Source organism: Sinocyclocheilus rhinocerous, unplaced genomic scaffold, assembly GCF_001515625.1.
Source record: "Sinocyclocheilus rhinocerous isolate Xijiao unplaced genomic scaffold, SAMN03320098_v1.1 scaffold823, whole genome shotgun sequence".
NCBI lineage: Eukaryota > Metazoa > Chordata > Actinopteri > Cypriniformes > Cyprinidae > Sinocyclocheilus > Sinocyclocheilus rhinocerous.
In genome coordinates this window covers 8,213-29,935 of record NW_015627245.1, presented here as the reverse complement: position 1 = coordinate 29,935, position 21,723 = coordinate 8,213, and the positions used below count along the sequence as shown (strand labels likewise).

The window sequence follows — 21,723 nt, the reverse complement described above, 5'->3', positions numbered from 1 at the left end:
AGTGTGTGTACACACCCACCTTATAATGATAAAAATCCACCCAGTGGTTTTTTTGTTAATCTACTAAAATCTTTACCCCTTTCTTAAATCGAGCCGATCTCAGAGGCCTGTCTGTGTGACGTCCCACAGACAGGCTCCTCCCACGATAGTTTGATTGACGGTAGCGTTTCGGCACAGACACTATGTTACAGACTTTTCATTAAGACCCTAAAGAATCATATCAACTTGTGGAAAATGGGCATCCTATGACCCCTTTAAATAAAATACTGTAACATTTAATGCAGAATTTCAGCTTCATCTCATTTTTTTTTCTATTGCATCTTGTTTCTTCAGACAATGGCCAAAGTTATAACATCCATGCTGAAGTTTCCTCCGGACCAGGCGCAGAAGGTTCTGGAGCGTGAGGATTCCCGTGTGATGGTGAGCATTTCTTTAGTGTGCAGAAGCAGCTGTGAGTTTAAGCATAGCCTTCAAAGACTCTCTGTAACTCTCCATATATATGTTAACAAACGGACTCAAGCAGGCGTCCCATATGTAAGCACTGATGCTCAGCCTGCAGTTCATGTGCAGAGAGGGAGCCGATCAGATGCTAAATGAAGCACATGTGTGTTTCTTATCGAATATTTTATGGTTAGTTATCGGATTTCTGCGGTGTGGTCACTGTTTCCTTTCCAATGCTCCATTAAATTGATATAGTATTATTATATCAGGAAACTGAATTCCTGACATTTATTTAAATTTCTCCAGTTGTTTATTTGCTTCTTGTGAAATTGCTTGCTCAGGAAATCACACTTCTGTGACTATTTTGATAGCCAATAGCCTTTAATTTACACTACCATTTAGATTTTAAAAAAAGTTTTTGAAAGAAGTCTCTTCTGCTCACCAAAACTGTATTTATTTGATCAAAAATACAGCAAAAAAATCAAAAATATTCTGAAATATTATTACAATTTAAAATAACTTAAATACATTTTTTTTTTTAAATGTCATTTATTTCTGTGATCAAAGCTGGATCATTACTCCAGTCTTCAGTGTCACATGATCCTTCAGAAATCATTCTAATATGATGATTAGTTGCTCAAGAAACATTTATTATTATCAGTGTTGACAACAGTACTGCTTCATATTATTGTGGAAACTGGTACATTTTATTTTCAGGATTCTTTAATGAATAGAAAGTTCAAAAGCTCAAAATTGGTTCAAAATAGAAATATTTTGTAACATACTTTACTGCCATGTTTGACCAATTTAGTGCATCCTTGCTAAATAAAATTATTAATTTCTTTCAAATGGTACTGTACATCACAGCCTTGAACCATGATTTTCTACTTGCTTATTTGAATTATTTTTATTTTTTAAATATGTATATCTTAATCTCCTTAGCAACAATATAGCAACACCCAAGCAACGGAACATTTTCTTTAAAAATGTGTCAAATATCATTAGGATATTAAGTAAAGATCATGTTCCATGAAGATATTTTGTAAATTTCCTACTGTAAATATATTAAAACTTAATTTTTGATTAGTAATATGCATTGCTAAGAACTTCATTTGGACAACTTTAAAGGCGATTTTCTCAGTATTTTAATTTTTTTACACCCTCAGATTCCAGATTTTCAAATAGTTGTATCTCGGCCAAATATTGTCCTGTCCTAACAAAAGAAAAATTGACACTTATGGCTGGTTTTGTGGTCTAGGGTCACATATTTGTTCAGATGACGTCATGTGAAATGCAGTCGGCTACTGGTGATTTTAATGCATGTGCCTGCAGTAACTGAGCTTCTGTTCCCCATCTGTGTGTTTTACAGCCTTGGCTCCGGTAAGGTGGAACCAGAACCGTGCCTGAGCAAACGACTGCTGCTGCTGCTGAGAGATGCTACTGACATGAAAGAGCCTGCTCTACTTATCTGTGTGTGTGTGTGTGTGTGAGCGAAGTGTGAGTGTGTACGGTTACTGGTACAAGGGAACTTGGTTAGGTTAAGAAATTGAAAGAAAATGTAAAGAATATTCTTACTTTTGTAGCTTGCCAGAAATAATTTATGACATGGATTTTTTTTGCTTTCTTTTTCATTTTTTAGGGTAGACGGTTCTTTTTTTTAAAGCTGCATTTGTATGATTTGAAGACTTGTGTAATAAGTTTGACTGTAAGTTTCAGTTTGGTTGATTCTCTCTATTTTTCCTGAATTATTTCAGTTGTATTCCTATTTTTCTCTGTTTTAAGGTAAAATGAAATTACCCTTTAACTATCTGCACAGCACATGTACGATATAAAGACACAGGCGCATAGTATGCTGATTGTTTACTATGTTTTTGTTTGCTTTTGTAACTTAATACTGTATTTTCGGGGAAACTGACTAATTAGAACCATGCTTCATATTGTAAATAATCATTGTTGAAAAAAAAGGCTATAAATCTCTGTCATAGGGCACTTTGAGGCGGTTAATACATTTTAAGACAACTAATAAAGTTTTATTTACACTACATTGAAATCCTCTTCTCTCTGCATGCAGAAGCTCTTGTAACACATATTTGCACTTATATATTGTTGCTCTTTTGTTAGCTTTGACTGCTTTTATTGTCCTCATTTGTAAGTCGCTTTGGATAAAAGCGTCTGCTAAATGACTAAATAAAATAAATAAATAAGTAACACTGCTGTATGTTGCAGTTGTCAGGTAAGACTGGTTAAGCATCAACCTAATTCTCACTATAATATAGTCACTGTTGGCCAAATAATGTGCAATATTGTGGGATATTGTGGTACTGAATGATTACCACAGTCATCTACCATGATTTTATATGGACCTCCAAAAAACAAAAGCATTAAACATTCACTTTTTTTTTTTTGTGTCAGCCAGTGTTGGGCAGTAATTAGTAACTAGTTACAGTAATATTACTTTTTGCAGTAACTAGTTACTAATAAGATTTCAGTAATAATATTACAGTTACCATCCATAAAACTATTTTATTTATATGTAAATATATTTATATGGATGAATACACATATACACAAATATTTAGAGTAATACACAACAGAATATATATCTTTAAAAAAAATCACCATTTTTTTTTTTGTTGAGGATGTATTTAGAGGATGTATACACTTAATACTCTTAAGGCCTATTAACCAAATCTATACCACAGTATGCAAAACTTGCTTGTGAGCATAGTGAGCTGCAGTACTGAGCGCTGTCGGTAGGTGTCGCCAGTGGGCGCGGCGCTCCGCTGCTGTAATGTGAAATGTGATGCTAGTGCGCAACAACACACGCGTCAGCGCGAGCGCGGCTCTTTAATGCCAAGAGAAACTCCAGAGACACAACAGACTGAGCAGCAGAAGAGAAGAGCCATGCAATGAGAGTGCTATCCTGACCCAAACCTCCGATTCACAAACTCAAACCCTGTGTTTGCATGCGTTTAATTCCCAACTTTAAGAAAAGGACGTGGTGTCGTTGTATAAATGTAGTTTTTTCCATTAATTGTGGAACTCTAGACAGATTTAATAGCTTTTATAAAGTTCTCATCAGCACTGAGGATGCGCAACAGAATGACGGGACTTTCTACGTGGAAAAGACGCGCTTTGGATGTTTTTGTGTGTTTGTGTTTGGTTTCTTTGGCTTATTCCTTCAACATTGACTTGCAACATACCTTGGTGTTCCGAGGACCAGATGCGACGTTTTTTGGATATTCAGTCCTGGAGCACGTCCATGACAACACACGCTGGTGAGTACATAATCAGAGACAGAATTAATACATGTATACAGTCAGTTATGCGTGTTTTTAGATGTTTAAATGGTGAAAATTAGTATTCGAACTGTACCATGATTTTAAAGGCGGTCTGCGTCTTCAGTGGAACTTCTCTCTGTTTGTCTCACGCAACACAAATTTTCTTTTGTGGCCCCTGGTACAGTAAGCCAACGGTCAACTGTCTTAAGACTTTACAAAAATCAAAACGAAAGTTTTATGATATATAAATCGATAATGAACAATCAGTACATCGCCTAAGTTTTGCCGCTACTTTCGCGCTCGAGCGGTTGCCAAGGTTACCTCCTCAGGTAAACGTCACTTTTCTCGAGCATCAGGTGAAAATAATCGCGCTGACAAACTTGTTATTGAACTTTTGTGGTCACTGAAATCTTCTTAATGATATATGAATAATTAAAACCGTGGTCTAAATGTAAGCTATACTTTAAAAACCTAAAGCCGTCTGTTTGAAAATCGTTAAATGTCATCACGTTGATGCCGCTAGCACAGTACGTCAAATGTAAAATGTCTTTAACGCTTTTTAAACAGTTTTGTATTAAATAAAACTGCAATGAAGTTATAAATAACGACAGTAACGTTACTCACTTTTTGCTAAAGCGTTCCAGCGGTGTTCCGTCGCTATGGTTACCTCAGGCGAACTAATTCTGAACGCTAACATCGGTTTAGCGCTAGGAAAAACATTAATTATTTACGTTTTCTGTGTGAATTGTCATGTTAATTTGAATTTATCTTGGTGTTGGATTGTCACAGTGGCTCCAAAAAGTCATTCGGACTATTTAATCATAGTTAAAATGTATATTATTGCGTTAGATGATAAAATATCAAACCAAGTTGCATATATTTTGGAACTATTTAATCTATTAGAAGTCCGTTTCAAACCGGGTTGAGCAAAAATGTGTTAATTTGAATTTATCTTGGTGTTGGATTGTCACAGTGGCTCCAAAAAGTCATTCGGACTATTTAATCATAGTTCAAATGTATATTATTGCGTTAGATGATTAAAATATCAAACCAAGTTGCATATATTTTGGAACTATTTAATCTATTAGCAGTCCGTTTCAAACCAGGTTGAGCAAAAATTAACAAGAATATGGAGTTAATTCTGGGAAAAGATCCTTCTGCATTTGGACAATGACATTTGGTTTGATGTTTTGTTGTCTAATCTAATGCAGTGTAGGCTATTATGCATATGCAATTCTTTAGCATTACTCAGCTCAGGCTAACGAACAGTGTTTTCCCTTACTTTTGTAACTCAACTCTTGCCATTACATTTCAGACATGCAACTTAAAAAAAAAAAAAAAAAAAATCTCTTGTGACTGTACAGATGTTAAGACTTTCTTTCAAGGGCTGTCCTAAAGTTTAAAGGGAAACACTGGCCAGCGCCCAAATCATTGCCTTTGCTTCAGTGGAGATGATGTAGTTCTTGCATCACTGAATTATAGAGCCAAACCATGACAGTATGACAAGGCAGAACCACCTCCAGGGCTAATTCACTTATTAGACAGCCCTATTATTCATCCATGACACTTAGACAAAACACAGACCAACAAAGAAATTTTTTTTCCATTTTGTAATGAGCAAAATCTGTCTGTTCCAGGTAACCAATAGTCTGAGGTCAGAAGTTGTGTTGTGATGTACAGTGACAGTGTGTTTCTTCTGATGTCTGTAGGATTGTGGTCGGGGCTCCCAGAGCAAACTCATCATTCAGCAGTTCAGTTCAGTCACCCGGAGCTGTATACAAGTGCCGGATCCGCAACAACCCAGAGCAACGCTGCACTGAGATGGACCTCGGCAGAGGTGTGTATCTCACATGATCTCACAAATATCCAGAGTACATAGTAGATCTTACTTTACCCTCATACATATAGTAAATTCGCATAAAGCTTTATATATACTAGGCTATATATAGCAAATCTCAGCTATGTGATTGTTTATATCATCCCAAAATGTGACTATATTATTGTCCGGCTCTAAATATAAAGTTGGATATATTATTATGCTCACATAAAGTGACATATTAAATAGCAAATCTTAACTGCCCTTTTTTTGTCACAAAAAGTAACTATGTTATTGCCTGGCTCTTTATATAAGGTTGGATATAAAAGTATGTCCAACTTTCTCCAGATACATACAGTATAAATATGCTGATGGTATATATCATATAGCAAATCTTAATGACTTTATTGCTTGCATCGTTGCAAAATGTAACTATATTATCACCCAGCTCTTTATTTATAGTTGGATATATATCCAACGTTACCTGCATGCAAGATTCAAGAGTTTATTGTCATATGTAGAGAAAACTATGAAATAGCCTGTGGCATAAAGTTAAGGACATAAAAATAAAAGACGCAATACGTAGATTACAAATAGCAATTACAAAGATTACTAAAATTGCAAGATTACTAATAGTGTGAAAAATGCAAGAAACAAAATTATTACATGTATAAAATGCACAGTGCGCAATATAAACAAGGAAGACATGCATGTGCAAAGTCCAGTAGAGGTAGATTGAGTCCATGTTGTTGCAATTGAAAAAGTATGTGTGTGTCTGATGTTATTTGCATTATGTGTGTATGTGGGTGTATGACTGTAGGCAGGATGGAGGGTAATCTATAGTATGTCTGCAGTGATTGGGGGAGAGGCAGCAGATGGGTGTCGTTCACAAGCCTGATGGCCTGTGTGTAAAAACTGTTTTTCAGCCTTGATGTTCTGGCTTTAACACTCCTTTAGCATCTGCATACAGTATACTTACATATGGTGATAAATACCATATACTGTAGCAAATCTTAACGACTTTATTGCTTGCATCATTGCAAAATGTAAACTTTATTATCTCCCAGCTCTAATCTACTAAATTCGACTGTAAGTCATGAAGATATTGTAAATGTTAACCTTCATGATTTTCTGTAAAGCTGCTTTGAAACAATTATGTATTGTGCTATACAAATACATATGACGTCTTAAATTCGTACATTTTCTAGAATCTTGAAGAATCCAGAAGAAGAATGCATCTAAAGAACTTGTTCTAAAACATGTCTAAAGATCTTTTGAATTTGTAAAAAGGGAAGTGAAAATGTGTTTATATACTGTATTTTCATTATATCCTGTGTGAGTGTCAGATGTGCTTGTGTTTGACAGCACCAGTTAAAATGAAAAACAGCTAGAAGATGCCATCTGCACAGTCAAATCAGCCGGTAAAAGAGCAGAACTGTTTTATACGGGTAGTTTAGCCCAAACCACTGTACCACTGAAATCACTCATGAAGTTAAACATGGAATTTGGACCGGTCAGTATTTAAAACCCTGCCTGGACGAATGTTTTAACAGCCTTGTTTTGGTCACTTTTAATAACTTTTCTCCCAGTTATAATAAAAAACAGAGCTGTTATCTTATCCTGTTGTTTTCACATTACCCCAGTCACACTAACACTCATTTTCAGCACTGATAACAGGTTGATTTACACATTTCCTTTTGTAAATATGCATCATACTATGAGCTTGTTTATGTGATGGACAGCTGACAATATCATAGTTTTTTCTTTTTAAAAGTATTAATATTACTGTGTGCAATCAGTTTAAATGTCTGTAGTCTGGCTCCTGAGGTATTTTGATAGAAATGATGAATGGTTTGTCTAATATTTTCCGAGCGGCTACGCCAAGGATCCAGTGTGTAGAGATCTCTTGAAGCTCTTTTCTTGTGGTGGAGAGATGAGAGCGGTTTATGTGGCTTTAATGCGCACACTCCTGCTTGTGCTGTGTCTTACTGACAGAACACACAAGAGCAAATGAGGCGTGTCCTGGGGCCCCAGCTTTGAGTTTACATGAATCATATAGAATAAGACCCCTCAGGGCCCCCCTTGAGAAATATTGCTACTGATATGAGGGAACTAGTGTTCGTTTCTCTAAAGAAAATTTACTGAAAACGTAGTCACCTTAAAGGATAAGTCCACTTCCAGAATAAAAATTTCCTGATAATTTACGCACCCCCATGTCATTTAAGATGTACATGTCTTTCTTTCTTCAGTCGCAAAGAAATTAAGTTTTTTGAGGAAAACATTCCAGGATTTTTTTTCCATATAGAGTGAACTGCAATGGTGGCCAACGATTTCAAGGTCATAAATGCCATTTCAGTGCAGCTTCAAAGGGCTCTACACGATCCCAGCCGAGGAATAAGGTTCTTATCTAGCGAAACAATCGTTCATTTTCTGAAAAAAATTTATATTTATACACTTTTAAGCACAAATGCTTGGCTTGCTCTAGGTCTGCGATGCGCGTGCGCGTCTTCACACATTACGTAATCCTGTTGGAAAGGTCACGTGGTTACTTCTTCATCTTTGTACTAATGCTGCCTTCACGTGCTATCAGAAATTTCCTATTTCCCACTTATGAAGTCGTGATTACGAGCTTGTCGTATTCAAGTGCTTTAATGTCGGAAAGAATAAAATGTAGCATCCCATTGGTTGACTATCATAAACATTCACCGCGCTACACATGCAGTTTGCTGACAATCCTGGAATTTCGGTCAAATACATGCTTATTTCACTGCTTATAAAACATGCAATATGCTTCGAATGATCGTTCATATCTAGCCTATAAATACACTACTTTAGCAACCAGACAAAGGGATGTAGTTGTTGTGAGAACAGCATTGACAGCAGCAATGGTTGTGCCCTCCACCATGTTTAAAGATTATGACCCGCCCAACTCGGAAACTCTGGTTCCGAATTTCCCAGTAGTAAATACAATTTGAGAGGCGTTCACGTCTAATTTCCGATTAGGAAACTCGTATTTTCGATAATTCCGATAGCACGTGAAGGCAGCAAACTCCATCTCATTTTCTCTTCCAACTTTAAAATCATTCGACATCGTTGTTTTACCTTTTTTGTAAAGGGCATTTGACTTTTTTTGCGTGTTCGCTTTGTAAACACTGGGTCGGTACTTCCGCCTACGTCACGCGTGACCTTTCCAATATCACCTAATAAAGACACGCATATGCATTGCAGAGCTAATGCTAGCTGAGTATTTGTGGTTAAAAAGTGTATAAATATATATATATTTTTTTTTTACAAAATGACCAATCGTTTCTCTAGATAAGGCCCTTAATCCTCGGCTGGGATCGTGTAGAGCCCTTTGAAGCTGCATTGAAACTGCATTTTTGACCTTGAAATCGTTGGCCACCATTGAAGTCCACTATACGGAAAAAAAATCCTGGAATGTTGTCCTCAAAAACTTTTCTTTGTGACTCAACTGAAGAAAGAAATACATAAACATCTTGGAAGACATGGGGGTGGGTAAATTATCAGGAAATTTTTATTCTGGAAGTGGACTTATCCTTTAAGGCAGGGGTGTCAAACTCAGTTCCTGGAGGGCTGGAGCCCTGCAGCGTTTAGATTCAACCCTAATTAAACACACCTGATACAACTAATCAAGTCCTTCAAGCTTATTTGAAAACTACATGGTATGAGTGTTGGAGCAGGGTTGGAACTAAACTCTGCAGGGCTCCGGCCCTCCAGGAACTGAGTTTGACACCCCTGCTTTAAGGTCATGTGTGGATTACTTGTGGATTATTGTGATGTTTTTATCAGCTGTTTGGACTCTCATTCTGACGGCACCCATTCACTGCAGAGGATTCATTGGTGAGCAAGTGATGGAATGCTGCATTTCTCCAAACCTGTTCTGATAAAGAACAAAACTCACCTACATCTTGGATGGCCTGAGGATGAGTACATTTTCAGACAGTTTCCATTTTGGGTGAACTTCCTTTAACTTATGTGACTATTTCTTCTGTGGAACAAGAACATTCTGCTAAACATCATATATTATGTTCCACGGTAGAAGAAAAGTCCTGCTGCTTTGGAAATTACATAAGGTGAGTAAATTATGGCAGAATTTGTCAGTTTTTAGTGAACTATTTCTTTAAACCTTCCGTCTGTTGTCAATTTATGAAGAATGTTTTGTGACTCTTGTGGACGGGGGTCAGATGATATTGCAGTACCATGACTAGACATTTACTCATCTGCTTGCAGACATGAAACTATTTATCGGTTACGAAATGGTTTTGATCTTGATAATTGCAAGCATATTTTGAGCAATTCTTTAGCTGTGTACTGCAGATCGTTTCTTCTCCTTTTACAGCCTTCATTGAAGTTCTTTACTGGTAAGGTGAAATGCTTTGTGCTCAGTTGTTATGGGAGGTAATTCTCCACTTTCTAGTATGTTTCTTGGCTTCATCAAATACAGTAATTATGCTATTTCCTTCTAAGCAACACAGAGCCCATTCAAAGCCATATTCAGGACGAGCAATTACAATCTTTATTTAGAGTAGTAAAGTCAATTGATTATCTGTTGGATGAGGGTTTATTGCACTGAAGGATGTGTTTGATAGTGTACTATACGAATAGATCTGTTCCAAAACCTAATGAGCCGACTACCTAAACTCCATTCATCATAGGTGCAATTTCATGCCAACATTTTGTCCAATTTCTAAGGCAGCATTGCATGTGTTCCTTAAGGAAAAGGCAAATCAATTGCAATTATTTCAGTGGAAGAACTGGGATAAAAGATGAGAGAAAGGTTTATTATAAATATACTTACATTCAGCCCAGGCTCATTGGGAAAAAACGTGCCTGTGGCAACAATTCTGCAAAATTATATTATGTTGTTTTGTGCACATGTTGTGACACATTCTAAGTGAAATGACCAGTGAATGGCTTTAAAAGCACATTCAGTTTTATCCAATGAATATGAATCTGGCAATGTTTTATTACATTGGTTGTTGTATATATTGCAGCAGTTTGGAAATGAAATGTCTGTTGATTGGCGTTAAAGGGATAATGCGCTTATTGCATTTGAAAATAATGTACCACCTACACTTAACCTTTGAGCTCTTTTGTGGAGTGTTTTGATTCATGTTTTATACGTGACTTGAACCAGAACGCTTTGCATCTCAAGTTTACCAGGTGAGCTAATGAACGAGTTTACTACGTCATAAAGATATACATATGGAGGTGTTTATGAGATGCAAATGTCAAAATGTATTAGTTTAAAAATAATGTACTATGGCAAAAGTGTTTTAATATAGTATTGTGCAATAAACTGCCCAAAAATAAGTCTTTATTTATTGATAATCCGCTCCCATAATCAAAATTTGTGTGAAAAGGAAGATAAGTAGTTGGTGTGTTGTACAAACAAATCAATTTTGCTTGGTTGGAACAGCAGCTACGCTAATTATGTCTCTATTTGATCCTCTGTTTCTGCCACGGGATTGACATCCCGTTGATTTACACAAGCTTCAGTCTGGATCCAGAACACCTGAGAAGAGATGATGCCAACCCCTCAGAGGACCTCAGATGATGCCAACCCTGAAACAACTTACAGAACTACCACATTTTGCTATAAGTTTGATTGCAACATATAATAATTGCTGTTAATAGCGTTCACCGTCTGTTTGATTACGATTTTTCCGTACATTTCTGCCATATGTACATCAATTTGACATAGTCACCACTGATAAGCTACTACCAAATATATTGTAGAAACTTAATTTTCTGTAAAGCTGCTTTGCAACGATTTGTATCGTGAAAAGCGCTATACAAATAAACTTGAATTTAATTGAATTGTTTTGCTACCACTAGTGTTCATTTCAGCTGGAAAGTGCAGTGAATTGTATGTATAGGTACATTTTTGGAGCAAAAATGTAAGAAGAGGCACATTTTTACAATGAGCTTGGGTTGATTACATTTAATACAATAGTGCAAATTGTACAGAAATTGGGTGAAATCTAATTAAAACTGTTTGTGTGTTAGCATTGCATTGCTAACTAAGCAACATGCTATTGCCATCCATTGGACTGAACTGTTATCGGTTGATCTGATTTGTTTAAACAGTGTTAAATAGATCAACCGTCCATCTTAGTTGACCTTCATGATCAAAGTAGCATGCACATTTGTTTTCTTTCAGTTATCCGTTAACTGACCAGCACACTCCGGCCTCACGCTCGCTCACTACACGCTTCCAGACCTCATCCTACTTACCATCCCCTCGCTGAGCGGTTCACAACCAGAAGAACGCGGCACTCAGGACCCACACAGATGCGAAAACAAACTCGTCTGTTACGAAGATGGCCGGGGGGAACCGGGGTCGCTGATTTGATGAGTTGTTTATAGTCTGAGGAACATTCCTAGCGCCTTCTTATTTGAAGTGATGGCCAAGATTTTTAAGAAGGGAATTCTTCTTGTGGTTTTCCTGCAGTCTTGACCCCATGAAATATATCTGTGTTCAACAAGTAGTGTTTTTTGGAAGGTGCTATGCTGCTAATTGCTGAAAATAATGTTTCGTCCGTATCCCAAGCAAACTTCATCTTGGTTTTTGACAGTTTGTGTTTCATTCCTAACTTGAGATCTGGCGCTCGTCGTTGTGTGCTTTGGATGCTTCGCAGTTTTAGGGGCAAAAGCATTAACTTCAAACAGCCTGAACAAGATGTGATTAGAACCATTTGTCCCACCTTTGACAAGCTGCTGTTTAGGAGGTAAAAGGTTGTTTCCTGATAGACTTTGTGCAATAGCTGCTAAAAAAGACTGGCTTATGCATTTCCATCCTAGTTCATGCTAGTTTCTCCTGGTTAGTGCTTGTCTTGCAGATGGACCAGGATCACCAAAACATTCTACATGACAATGCTGTTTAAAAGTTTGGGTTTAGTAAGATTCTTAGAAGTTTTAATCAGCAAGGATGCACTAAATTGATCAAAAGTGACAGTATAGACATTCATAATGTAACAAAAGATTTCTATTTCAAATAAATGCTGTTTATCTAAATTTTCTATTCATCAAAGAATCTTAAAAAACAGCATCACAGTTTCCACAAAAACGAAGCAGCACAACATTGATAATAATAAGTAATTTTTCTTGAGCAGCAAATCAGCATGTTAGAATGATTTCTGAAGGATCATGTGATACTGAAGACTGGAGTAATGATGCTGAAAATTCAGTTTTGTTTCACAGAAACAAATTATATTTTTTAAATATATTCAAATAGAGAACCATTATTTAAAATTTGAAGAATATTTCACAATTTTGCTGTTTTTACTGTATTTATCGATTAAATAAATGCAGCCTTGGTGAGCAAAAGAGACTTAAAAAATCTTACTGACACCAATTTATTGAATGGTAGTGTACTTATATAAGTATTGATAAAAATAATTACATCTAATAAACAACAAGCTGTTTACCCAATATTTGTGTGCTCTGTATGCTTTATCTTTTGCCTATTAGTGTTTTGTTCTTAAAATCAGACTAGTCGAGTCTAGTGCATTATTTGTTTGAGACTTGTACGGCATTCCAAATCACTCTTGAGGTTCCAAGAGAGTAAGGATGTTGTCTTCGTAGGCAGTAGACTGCAAGACAACTTACTAGTTTTTGGGCTGGTGTGAAGATTTCTGGTTATGCATTGATTCATTCAGTCAAATCTGGGTGGGAGTAGAATAGGAATCCCAGTTCAGTTGGGCATTATGCAGACTTAAGTCTTTATGCTGATGCTGTCAGTCTGCTGAGAAGGAGGAGAAAAGAACCAGAGCCAAAGAAAACAGCCGCTGTCTCGGGAGCCATCACTCTTTTTCCTGTGGACAATCACAGTTTGCCCCTCAGAGGGCCGCTGTAGCTCAACGCTCATAGATAAACATTAAAGCCTACCCTTATGCTTAGATAAACTCCCTGCAGGAATAACACGCCTTGCTCGTAAATCCTCCATTTTTGCTCAGTTAAATACCCAAAATAGACAATAGAATACCTCCAAAATAGATCATGTCTGATTCAAGAAGCTGATATCTCATGGTTTATATTTTCCGAGGTCACCAATGTTATGCCTGCCTGCAGCTTTCTAGTAACCCTTCAGACCTTGATTAGCTTGTTCAGGTGTGTTTCATTAGGGTTGAAGCAAAACTCTGCAGGGCTGCGGCTCTCCAGGACCGACGTTCGCCACCCCTGTGCTATATAAATAAATGTGACATGGCTTGACTACATGGTACTGAATGATCACCAGATTAATGTACCATGCTATTTATGACAATGGTACCTTTTGGTATATCATGGTACTTTTTTGTATAGAGAAATATGCACAAGAAGAAGTCTAGATGTGTTTTGCATGGCTTTGATGATCATATTAGGAAAGTTAATTAACCAGGATTTAAGAGGTTGCTCGCATCTTTTTACTACTACATTGTGGGATTGGAACTTGATTGGGCCAATAGAAATAAAAATAGAGCTTCTAGACTTTGATTATCCATGTAGAGCAGTTGCCCATCAGTATTGTGAACACTGAAGTTTATATTTGCATTTGATACACATGAGTTTTACATTGCAAATATTTTGTGTACTTATCTTACCAACACAAAGCAGTATTGTCTGTATTCAAGCATATTAAACGGTCTCAAACATTGACTGTCTGACTTTTGTTTCAGGCTGCCTGGTCTTGGAGTGGTTTTATTGTGTTTCTAGTTACAGACAGGGATGTTTATCTCTCTGTTGGCTACAGTAATGTTCTCATTCTGTACTCTAGGAAATAAGCAGAGGGAGTCCTGTGGGAAGACGTGTCAAGGCGACAGAAATGACGAGTGGATGGGGGTCAGTCTGGCTCGACAGGACAAACCCAATGGCAAAATTCTGGTATGTTCCATTTTGAAGCAGAAAACGCAGAAAACAAGTAATCTTTCCCAACTGTGACTCCAAATTCTGATTGGATGAATTGTTTTTGAAGCCATGTGGCTTATAGAGTGATACAGGGATGACATCATTTTGTAGGCCAACCCGGAAGTCATCATCACCATGGTTCCTTTTACAAAAACCACTTGAATTCTGGTTTGGAATGGTTAGATTGGATTGGTTTTTACAGAAAATTAACTCTGTGGCCAGCAAAAGTTTATGCACTGTAAAGTTTCAGGTGTGACAACCGCATTTAAATGTGGGAGTGCATCCCCTAAATTACAGTTTGGTTTATGTTTGGAAGGTCGCTTTGCAGTGCGTGCTCTTGAAGGGTTGCCATGTCCACATATTATAAGCAATGCTTATAAAATGCTTATTAAACATCTTTGGGTTTGTTGTTGGGTGAAGCGATCCAGTTTATGGAGTTAATAAAGTAGGCAGGTCCAGGTTGTGATATTATGGTATGTGGCTTATTTCCAAGGTATTGCGTTTGGATTTATGTTTATTATTGGCTTGTTCTTAATTGCTGTTTTTTTTATTGCAAGATCTGGCAACACTAATGAGTCAAGACGTACCTTGTTCCCTGCGATTTCTTGCACCATGCATGGCATAGAATTTTGAGGTCTAAATACAATCTCCAGAAGTAAAAACCTGAAGTTAGGCTATTAACAAGGTTGCACAACTAAGCTTCTGACAAATCTTTCAATCCTTTTTTTAAAATATACAAGTTGGGATACTTACAAGGCTGTAAAAGGTACCAGTGAGTAGATGAGTTTCAGTGTGACAATGTTTAGCATCACCGACAACCTCTGTAGTCCCGTTTAGACACTTGTTCACCTTTTTCAAGACAAGTAAAAGCTTAAAAAATCACAAGTGGTGTAGTACTGAGGTATTTTATGTTTTAGAATAAAATGTGAGCATATTAAGAGCTTGTGTTAAATACAGACCTTATTTCAGGCATTTAACCAAAAACCCATTCAAAAAACCTGTTGACTCTGGGAAGATGGAACCAGAAGTGCAAAAATATGAACTTGTTTCTTGGTTTTAGGGCTTATTTTTGCAGCACTTAATATTGCACAGAACATTTACTTTGAGGAAGCAGATTAGAAAGGAAACCTGTTCAAAGTTTACATAAAACACGAAGATGAAAGACTCAGCGTTAAATAGGTAATTATGATCAATGTTGTCTGGATTTGTATGTGTTGAGTCAACATTTGAGTGATTTTGTGCATGAATCAGAGTAGGAAACTGATGCTTTTCTCCAATGAGAGTACAATAGACTTTTTTTTTTTTAGTAATAATAGCTTCAAGCATGCTTTATTTCATCTGTTGTTCCACAATTTTTGTTCTTAACGACCTTTAACGGCTGAATTTTCAACCATCTCAGCAATTGATTAACACAAACCACATCGACTTGTAAAACATGGGCAGAAATTTTGAAGCCATCATTGTTATAGAATGTTTCACGACAACCGCATTGTTAAACTCCAGCTGTTCTGTACATCAAGAGAAAGCATTGGAAGTGAGGGTCATTTTCTCATGATGACAAACTGAAGCTCCAGAATAGACACTTTAACTGGACAAACAAGTCAAACAAGACATCAGCATCAGTCTACTGGGTTTCTTGGTTTCTTCAGACTTGAATTGTGTCGTGGTGGTCCGACTCGAGGTCGAACTCCTCGTTACTTCTCAGCTGCCGTGGGGGTTGAAGCCTTGAGCTTCTCTGGGTTTTGATGGGCGTCTTACAGGAAGGCAGGATCAGGGTGGTCTGATCAGAGGCAAGGACACTTACAGCGCTGATATGTTCAAATCAAAGAGGTTGAGCTGTAATGATGGTAATTTGGTTTGTAGATTAGTATTTACAGGTCAGAACCGGATTAAACATATGGGCATTCGGGCGTGTGCGAGGGAGATGCCAACACAAACACGAGTTTGGCAGGAGATGTGGCACACCAATGTGGCGATGTGGCTCATGCAATCAGATTTTAGAGATAGAACTATTTGTTTTTATAGTGTATTTCACCACAGAGGTGACATTGGGTTTTTCGATATTTTGCACCATAAGCTTTATGTACGCTACCATTTGAGCTCAGTAAACTGATCAAAAGAGACAGTAAAAACATTTATAATGTTACAAAGATTTCTATTTCAAATAAATGCTGGGGGGGGGGTTGGCCGTAATGGAGATAATGAAAATATCTTAAGACTGTTATGAAAATGAATATTAAAAAAATACAAATGACATGAAAACATGAACTGATTATAACACTGTTAGATTTTGATCATTAAAATTCTCAAGGAGAATTAACTATAGATTTCTATAAAGTTCTCATTATAAAGGGCTTTTCACACTGAATGCGAAAATCGGCGCGAATGTTTGGCGCGATGACGCTTTTGAATCGAACCAATAGATCCCTAATGGAGCTATTCACACTAGGCGCAATCATTTGCGGCGTGAAAAAGCGAAGATTTTTCCTTTCGTTTTGTGTGTCGATTTTTTTCCCCATTGCTCCGCGATGAAACGGGCCGTCCAATCAGATTTGAGCTTAGATCACGTGCCCGGAGCAGCTGCTGTCGCACAAAAGGGTGAGAATGGTGACGCTATTTGAAAACCATTGTAAACAAACACCGAAGAAGTGTATCCCGGTAGAGAGAAGAAAGTGGATTCTGAGTTCTTGTTATCGTTGGTATTTGAGAACAGATTTATTCTCACGTTCTTTATACAGAATACCATTTCTATTAATTCTCCACTGAATTATGTGATCTGGAGAGCACCATCCATCATCTCTTGCCCTTCTGTATATAAAAAAAATAGAGAAACATTTTCTACACGTGAAATATGAAAACAAATAGACATATGATTATGAAGATATATTTTCTGTATGTTTTTATGCAGCTCACGGTATTTTTATAACAATAAAGGATGATTATGACAAGCAGGTAGCGTTCAGTCTATTATGAAACATACAAAGAGTACATGTCTACCTATTATAGAATCAAAATCCATTTTAGATCACAATCGGAAGTTATTACAAGCACTCGATGATGGTTTAAAGTGGGGTTTGAGCAAAAACATTAATAATTACATGCGTTTTGAAATGTAGCTTGATGCTATTTGTAACTCTAGCCTAATTATATTTTCAGATGTGTTCTTGTAAGCATTATGGATAGTTTATGTTTATAATGAAGAACCAAAAGTTGTTTATCTTAATTTAATGCTGTATATTGAGCAGCGAACAATGCAAAAGCCATATAAGAGATATATATGCTACATAAGGAAAAAATGCATTGTTGGTCTGCGCCACCTAGCGTGTAGGCGTGAATTAGCAGAAGTGACAGTGCTTGCATGTTTTTGTCCCACAAGAATACCAACATGTTCACCTCTGGTTTAAGAAGCGGTCTTTTAGTTTACTTTAGCATGAAACCCATCCAACGTTTCCTCAATATTCGCGTCATTTTTGCTGCACGCAGCTTCGCGCTCCTGACGCGGCGAGTATAAACCAGGCTCTACACTCGAAGCGCTGGGCAGCTCAAACGAGTTGCGCGGTTTTGTTATGTTTTCAGTTTCGTTTGCCGTTTGATGTTTCTCATATGCAACAGAAATGCAGCGCTTATGAGTTAAACAATGCGGTGGTTGCGCCAGTGCGACTGCACACAAAATTTTGTCGCACCGGCTGAAAAAATTATCGCAAAATGCGCCCATTTGGTCACACTCTGGAGCCCTGTGCTGGACAGTATTTATTTATCCTCAGTTGTTCAAATCGCAGTAATCGAATACGGTTATAGTGATAATTAAAATATGAAACGGTAATACTAACCGTGGGGTATTTTATCACGATTTATCGTCAAACCGGTTATCGTTACATCCCTACTGCATTATTATAACATCAGTATTTAAAAAAAAGAAACATCTAAAAGCAATATGACCGTCTCAAATAACTCAGTCAATATCTGGCATTGCATTTGAGCATGAAACTAAACACTGCAGCGCATTCAGCATGTTAATGAATGTTAATATCCCAGTGCATCCTATATTAGATTAATCAGATATGTATGTAGCTAACCCAGACATCACTACGTGACTTCGAAGCCATGCTTCTGTCTCTTCTCACGTCTATACTTTGGACCGCATGCAGGGTGCTTCTATAACCAATCAGAAAAAAAACTTTCCACGATCATCGTTTTCATGATCGATCGTCGCTGTCACGGCCGAGTACTCGATCACTGTTGCACATACCTAATCAGCATATTAGAATATTTTCTGAAGGAGAGTTATTTTAAATTGCAATAATATTTCAAAATAATACTGTTTTTACTGCATTTTTAGTGATTAATGTCTATGGAAGCCTGTTTCTGCTAAAAAAAGTAAGACAGGTAATTGTGACTTTTTAACCCACAATTCAGACTTTTAAAATTGCGAGACATAGCACAGAATTGTGAGGAAAAAGTCAGAATTGTGAGATAAGTCAGAATTTCTCATGAAATTAGGGATATTTACGGAGCCCCGCACATGACATGCAAGAAAAATGAGTCTTTACATAGATGTGACTTCAGTTTGGCCTGCCGCCTCAGTTGGATCTGATAGATAGTCTGGCTCTGTAGATGTAGCATGTGGAAATCTACAAGCACATCTCAATCAGTTTTGTATATTTTGGGAAGGATGGGCACAAAATTTCAACCTCATTAGAAATATGTGACTGCAAAACCTGTTGCTCCCGTTACATTTTCCTGGCCTTGTCAGATGCGGGTTTATTAAACAGCACAGTGTCATGAAAAAGCATGTCAAAAAACATGTGCACAAAATGGTTGCAATAACAGATGGATATTATGTTGCTTGCAGTAGGGCTTCACAATGATGATTATGCTTAATAAATTCTCTCAGTTTATTAAGCATAATCATCTGTGATATCAGACAGCAGGTTATTTATCCTATCTTGCATTAGTAAGAAACCTTTCGCAGTCCTTTAAAGAGTTTAAAATTAATATTTAAAATTAATTAATTAAAATGTAAAATTTCAAGAGTTTAAAATCCCTCACTCAGGCTTATTTTACTTTACCTACAGACTTTACTTAATCGTCCCAACCTCACGCTTTCTCTGGAAAAAGTAAGCAAAAATAAGCATTTAATGAGTGATGAATTGAATCTTACGGAGCCCTGCACATGACATGCAAGAAAAAAATTAATAAATTGTGCCCACGATTTACTAATTCGTTCCCTCGATGTACTAAAACGTGCACACGATTACTATTTTGTTCCCTCGATTTATAAATTGTGCGCACGATTTACTAATTCGTTCCCTCGATGTACTAAAACGTGCACACGATTACTATTTCATTCTCTCGATTTATAAATCGTGTGCACGATTAAGCAAATCGAGGGAACGAATTAGTAAATTGTGCGCACAATTTATAAATCGAGGGAACGAAATAGTAAATCGTGCACACGATTTAGCCTACTATTTTTTTCCTGCATGCCTTGTGAGGGGCTCCGTAGATATTAACTCATCAATTGCAAGAAAATAAGTCTGGGTTTCCATCTTGCAATTCTAACTTTTTGTTATCTTTTATTATGGAAGCCTGTTTCTGCCACGGAATCATTTTTTATTTATTTTTTTATTTCACAATTCTGACTTTTTTTCTCCATATTTCGCAATTTTGACACTTTTTCAGAATTGTAATATAAAAAGTCCCAATTGCCTTTTATGGCGAAAACGAGCTTCCATAGATTTGCAATGAAAGCTGTTGTTATACAAAACATATTTTCTGTATAACCTGAAAGCACTTCAACATGTTGTTTTTAGATGTATGTGTTTACAGTGTGAGTGCGTGTCCCACCGCAACAAATAGCTGTATTTGAAGAGATTCACGTTTATATGTAAGGCATGTAAGAGAGCTGTTGTGCAGATGTGGCAGCCTTCACTCAACCAATCAGCTCTCAGCATGAGCAGGAACATGATTAGCCCGTGATCCGCGATGACTCAGATCCTCTCAAACTCGTTCCTGATTTAGTTGAGCATTACGTGTTTCATTACGTATGTCCTGTGTGTTTCTCAACACTGGCTGCCAGGGAATAAGTTGGAGTTTGTTCCTTTGGTTGTCATTAGGCTGAGGTTGTTTTATTGACGTTCAGCTGAGATGGTTATCGAATGAGTTTAGATGATGCTGCCAGCACAGTTGAGCGGATTGCTCTAGGCTCTGACACAGTCAAACAGACTAGCAGTGTTTCTCAACAAAACAAACTACTGCCAGATAGTCATCTGACATCATGTGTGTGTTCATATGAATCTGTGTGGCTGTAATATCTTTAACTTGGTTGTTTATCTCAATGGACTGTGTAAGCGCTGTTGGAAGTGGAGAAACAGGAAGCTGAACTGTTTTGGAGGGAATTTGGTTTCTCCACAGTCCTGAGCTCCTCGATGAGGGATTTGATAAAATAGGGAAAGGAAAGTTTGTGGCATATGATTATGGGACTCTATTAATGAGCAAAACAGAAAGGTTTTGGTTTGTTGCTTGATCATTTCCATATTTTTTCCTAGGGTATAATGACTTGATTAAAGTTGAATTCGGTCTTGTGTGCTTCTTTTTTGTTAATGGTGTTTGCTGAGACAAGTACCACTATTTCTATTTCTCATAGAAACACATAAACCAATGTATTATACTTTGATGTGTAAACAGTTTGTGCTACGGGGATGAATATTAATGCATATCTAACCGAGAGTAGCGATGTTATTGCAATATTTACATATCTAATTGCAATTGGGTTTTATTCTTGCGTCTACAGTCTCTAATGCACAGAAAACAAGATGTGTGTCATGAGTGCAGAAAAACAGCTCTGATGTGGCATTTTATTCACTTAGAAGAAAAAACACATGCCATTAGAGCTCATGCGTTATTTATTTATTGGGCTTGGTATCTTATCATTGTGACATATGATTTTCTAAGGTTTTTTCCCTTAAAAGGTCCTAAAATTATTATTATTATTTTATTTATTTATTTATTTATTTTGTCTTGGTCAGAAGGTAACAAAATCCATTTCTATAAAATATTGTTTTTCATTTTTTTTATTTAATCAGTATTTTATAATTTTGTGATTTTTTTTTTTTTAATTGCATTATTATTATTATTATTATTATTATTATTTGGCTTGTTCTCTTGTGACTTATTATTTTCTGAAGGTTTTTTTTAAAGGGGTCATATGATGCAGCTAAAAAGAACATTATTTTGTGTATTTGGTGTAATGAAATGTGTTTATGCGGTTTAAAGTTA

The 21,723-nt window shown here is 36.8% G+C and overlaps 2 protein-coding genes across 3 annotated transcripts in view; both read left to right on the top strand.

Annotated features, from left to right (window-relative positions):
- Positions 1-2,485, top strand: part of LOC107724992 (golgin subfamily A member 4-like) — a 57,375-nt gene extending 54,890 nt beyond the window's left edge. The window contains exons 24-25 of one of the 2 annotated variants that reach the window (XM_016534109.1): positions 334-451; positions 1,811-2,485. In XM_016534109.1, the coding sequence (XP_016389595.1) occupies positions 334-451; positions 1,811-1,848 (156 nt within the window). In that variant the 3' untranslated portion in view covers positions 1,849-2,485. The remainder of the gene's footprint in view (positions 1-333; positions 452-1,810) is intronic. The other variant, XM_016534118.1, reaches the window with a different exon arrangement.
- Positions 2,486-3,315: 830 nt separating this feature from the next.
- The window catches only part of LOC107725050 (integrin alpha-9-like), a gene marked incomplete at its 3' end in the record, with an annotated part of 26,218 nt that continues 7,810 nt past the window's right edge, over positions 3,316-21,723 (top strand). The window contains exons 1-3 of the mRNA XM_016534194.1: positions 3,316-3,719; positions 5,432-5,559; positions 14,315-14,421. Of these exons, the coding sequence (XP_016389680.1) occupies positions 3,532-3,719; positions 5,432-5,559; positions 14,315-14,421 (423 nt within the window). The remainder of the gene's footprint in view (positions 3,720-5,431; positions 5,560-14,314; positions 14,422-21,723) is intronic.